The sequence below is a fragment of the Sitophilus oryzae genome, unplaced genomic scaffold, assembly GCF_002938485.1.
Source record: "Sitophilus oryzae breed Bouriz unplaced genomic scaffold, Soryzae_2.0 scaffold_169_pilon_pilon, whole genome shotgun sequence".
NCBI lineage: Eukaryota > Metazoa > Arthropoda > Insecta > Coleoptera > Curculionidae > Sitophilus > Sitophilus oryzae.
In genome coordinates, this window is record NW_022146390.1 from 554,664 (window position 1) to 556,347 (window position 1,684).

Here is a 1,684-nt window from a genome sequence, read left to right on the forward strand (position 1 = left end):
GTGAATGAGACTAATCTACAAAATTTTTACGTCCTATAAAAACGTTGCTTCAATTTTTCATGTATTGCTTTATCATAAGTGTTGAATAAGAGTAAGATGCTTTCAAAATCTAAAACCAAATTTTTATTTATATTTTTTTATTTATAACAATTTTTAAAATACATTACCATTAAAGAGGAATTAGCAGACATGGCTGAAAATGGTCCTATTGTTATCACCAGCGGTTTTTGTGCTCTCATTATCATTATACCTAGCAGAGAAGAAATTTCTTTCTTAGCTTGGTACCAGGGACTCCCATAAATATAATCAGCAAATGCGACACTCTTGAAAGTAAAGAGAAACAGAAAGTTATAAAGAGGCGAAGAAGACATGCCAAGATATTTATATAAAAATACCTGTTCTTTTAACGTATCAGAAACATAGGCGAAAATAAATATTTGCAGAATCAATAGGCAGCCGAGAAAAAAAGCTGTGACCATCTTGATAACATCTTTTGTCTAAAATTAAATAAAAATCTGATAAAATAATAATAATATTTCTAATATATTTTATTTTCATTTTTCTAAGTTTTAGCACCGAACATTAATATAGCAAGAAGGGTCACTCTAAGTCCCGCCCTATTTTACGTTATTTCCACGCGGCTGTGTTTGGTCGCTGTCGCAACCGTTTCTCGGAGTCAGGCGGAGTCCGTCGATATGCACGTGTGTGAAGGCTTAACGCTCGCAGTATACCAGGCCGGGGCGAATAATACGTTGTGAGTCAGTTAATTAATTGCAGGTTGTCTTCACTACCGGAAGGTCTTATTTGAAATCGGTGTGTTTTTTTGTACATAGTATATTTATTAAACTATTATAAAGGTTGGTTATAAAAATGCCGAGATCTTGTTGCGTAGAGGGCTGCAATAGCAGGCAAGGACCTGGTGGGAGAATATGTTTTCGTTGTCCGAGAGATGAAATAAGGTAAGAAATGTGGTCTGATGTGCAAGATGTGTAAGTGTATAGTATTTTGCTACATTTCTGCGAACAGCGTGATTATCCTCTTCTTTATAAGCTTAAAAAAAAATATATTTTTGTACTTTGGATTTTTACAGATGCCAACGTTGGAAAGACGTTTTGAAGTTTGTAGGAGCGCACAAATATGCTAATCTTACTGTGGGACAGTGTTATGTCAGATTGGCAGTATGTGATTTGCATTTTACAACTCATGATTTCCTGGAAAATAGCTTCAGACCTGGTCTGAAATATAATGCAATTCCGTCCTTAAACTTGGGCTATGAAAGAAATATGGATGCCTCCATTCAAACCGATTGCATTAACTTAGAAGATGCAGGTTTACAGACGGATTTTAACCTTAATCGTGAAAAGAGCAACGACGCATCTTCGCAAACTGATACGTCTAAATTATATAGCAGATCTACACAAACAACAGCCATACTGTCAGCAAACACCTGAGGAAATCTATCTTAAAGGAAAAAATAAGAAGTCTAAAAAAAGGGCCTCAAGTAGTGCAACAGAGTCAAAGGATCCAAAGTGTCAGAGGCAGTTGGAGACAAATATTACTATTGAAGATGTGCATAGGTTTTTAGAAGATAAATATCCGGCAAAGTCATGCCAACTTATTAAAATTCAGTTAGATTTATTAAATAAATCCCCAAAAGGTTGCAGGTATTCCGAAGAATATAAGC

General features: G+C 35.1%; 1 protein-coding gene across 1 annotated transcript; it reads left to right on the forward strand.

Moving 5' to 3' along the window:
• Positions 1-315: 315 nt before the first annotated feature.
• LOC115881146 lies at positions 316-1,451 on the forward strand. Its single transcript, XM_030898524.1, has 2 exons — positions 316-959; positions 1,091-1,451. The coding sequence occupies exons 1-2, from the start codon at positions 871-873 to the stop codon at positions 1,449-1,451; spliced, it is 450 nt and encodes a 149-aa protein (XP_030754384.1). The 5' UTR covers positions 316-870.
• The last annotated feature ends 233 nt before the right edge of the window (positions 1,452-1,684 follow it).

Coding starts and splice junctions, on each gene's coding strand:
- LOC115881146 (XM_030898524.1), top strand. CDS start 871: ATGCCGAGATCTTGTTGCGTAGAGGGCTGCAATAGCAGGCAAGGACCT. Junction 960..1,090: donor TGTCCGAGAGATGAAATAAG/GTAAGAAATGTG, acceptor GGATTTTTACAG/ATGCCAACGTTGGAAAGACG.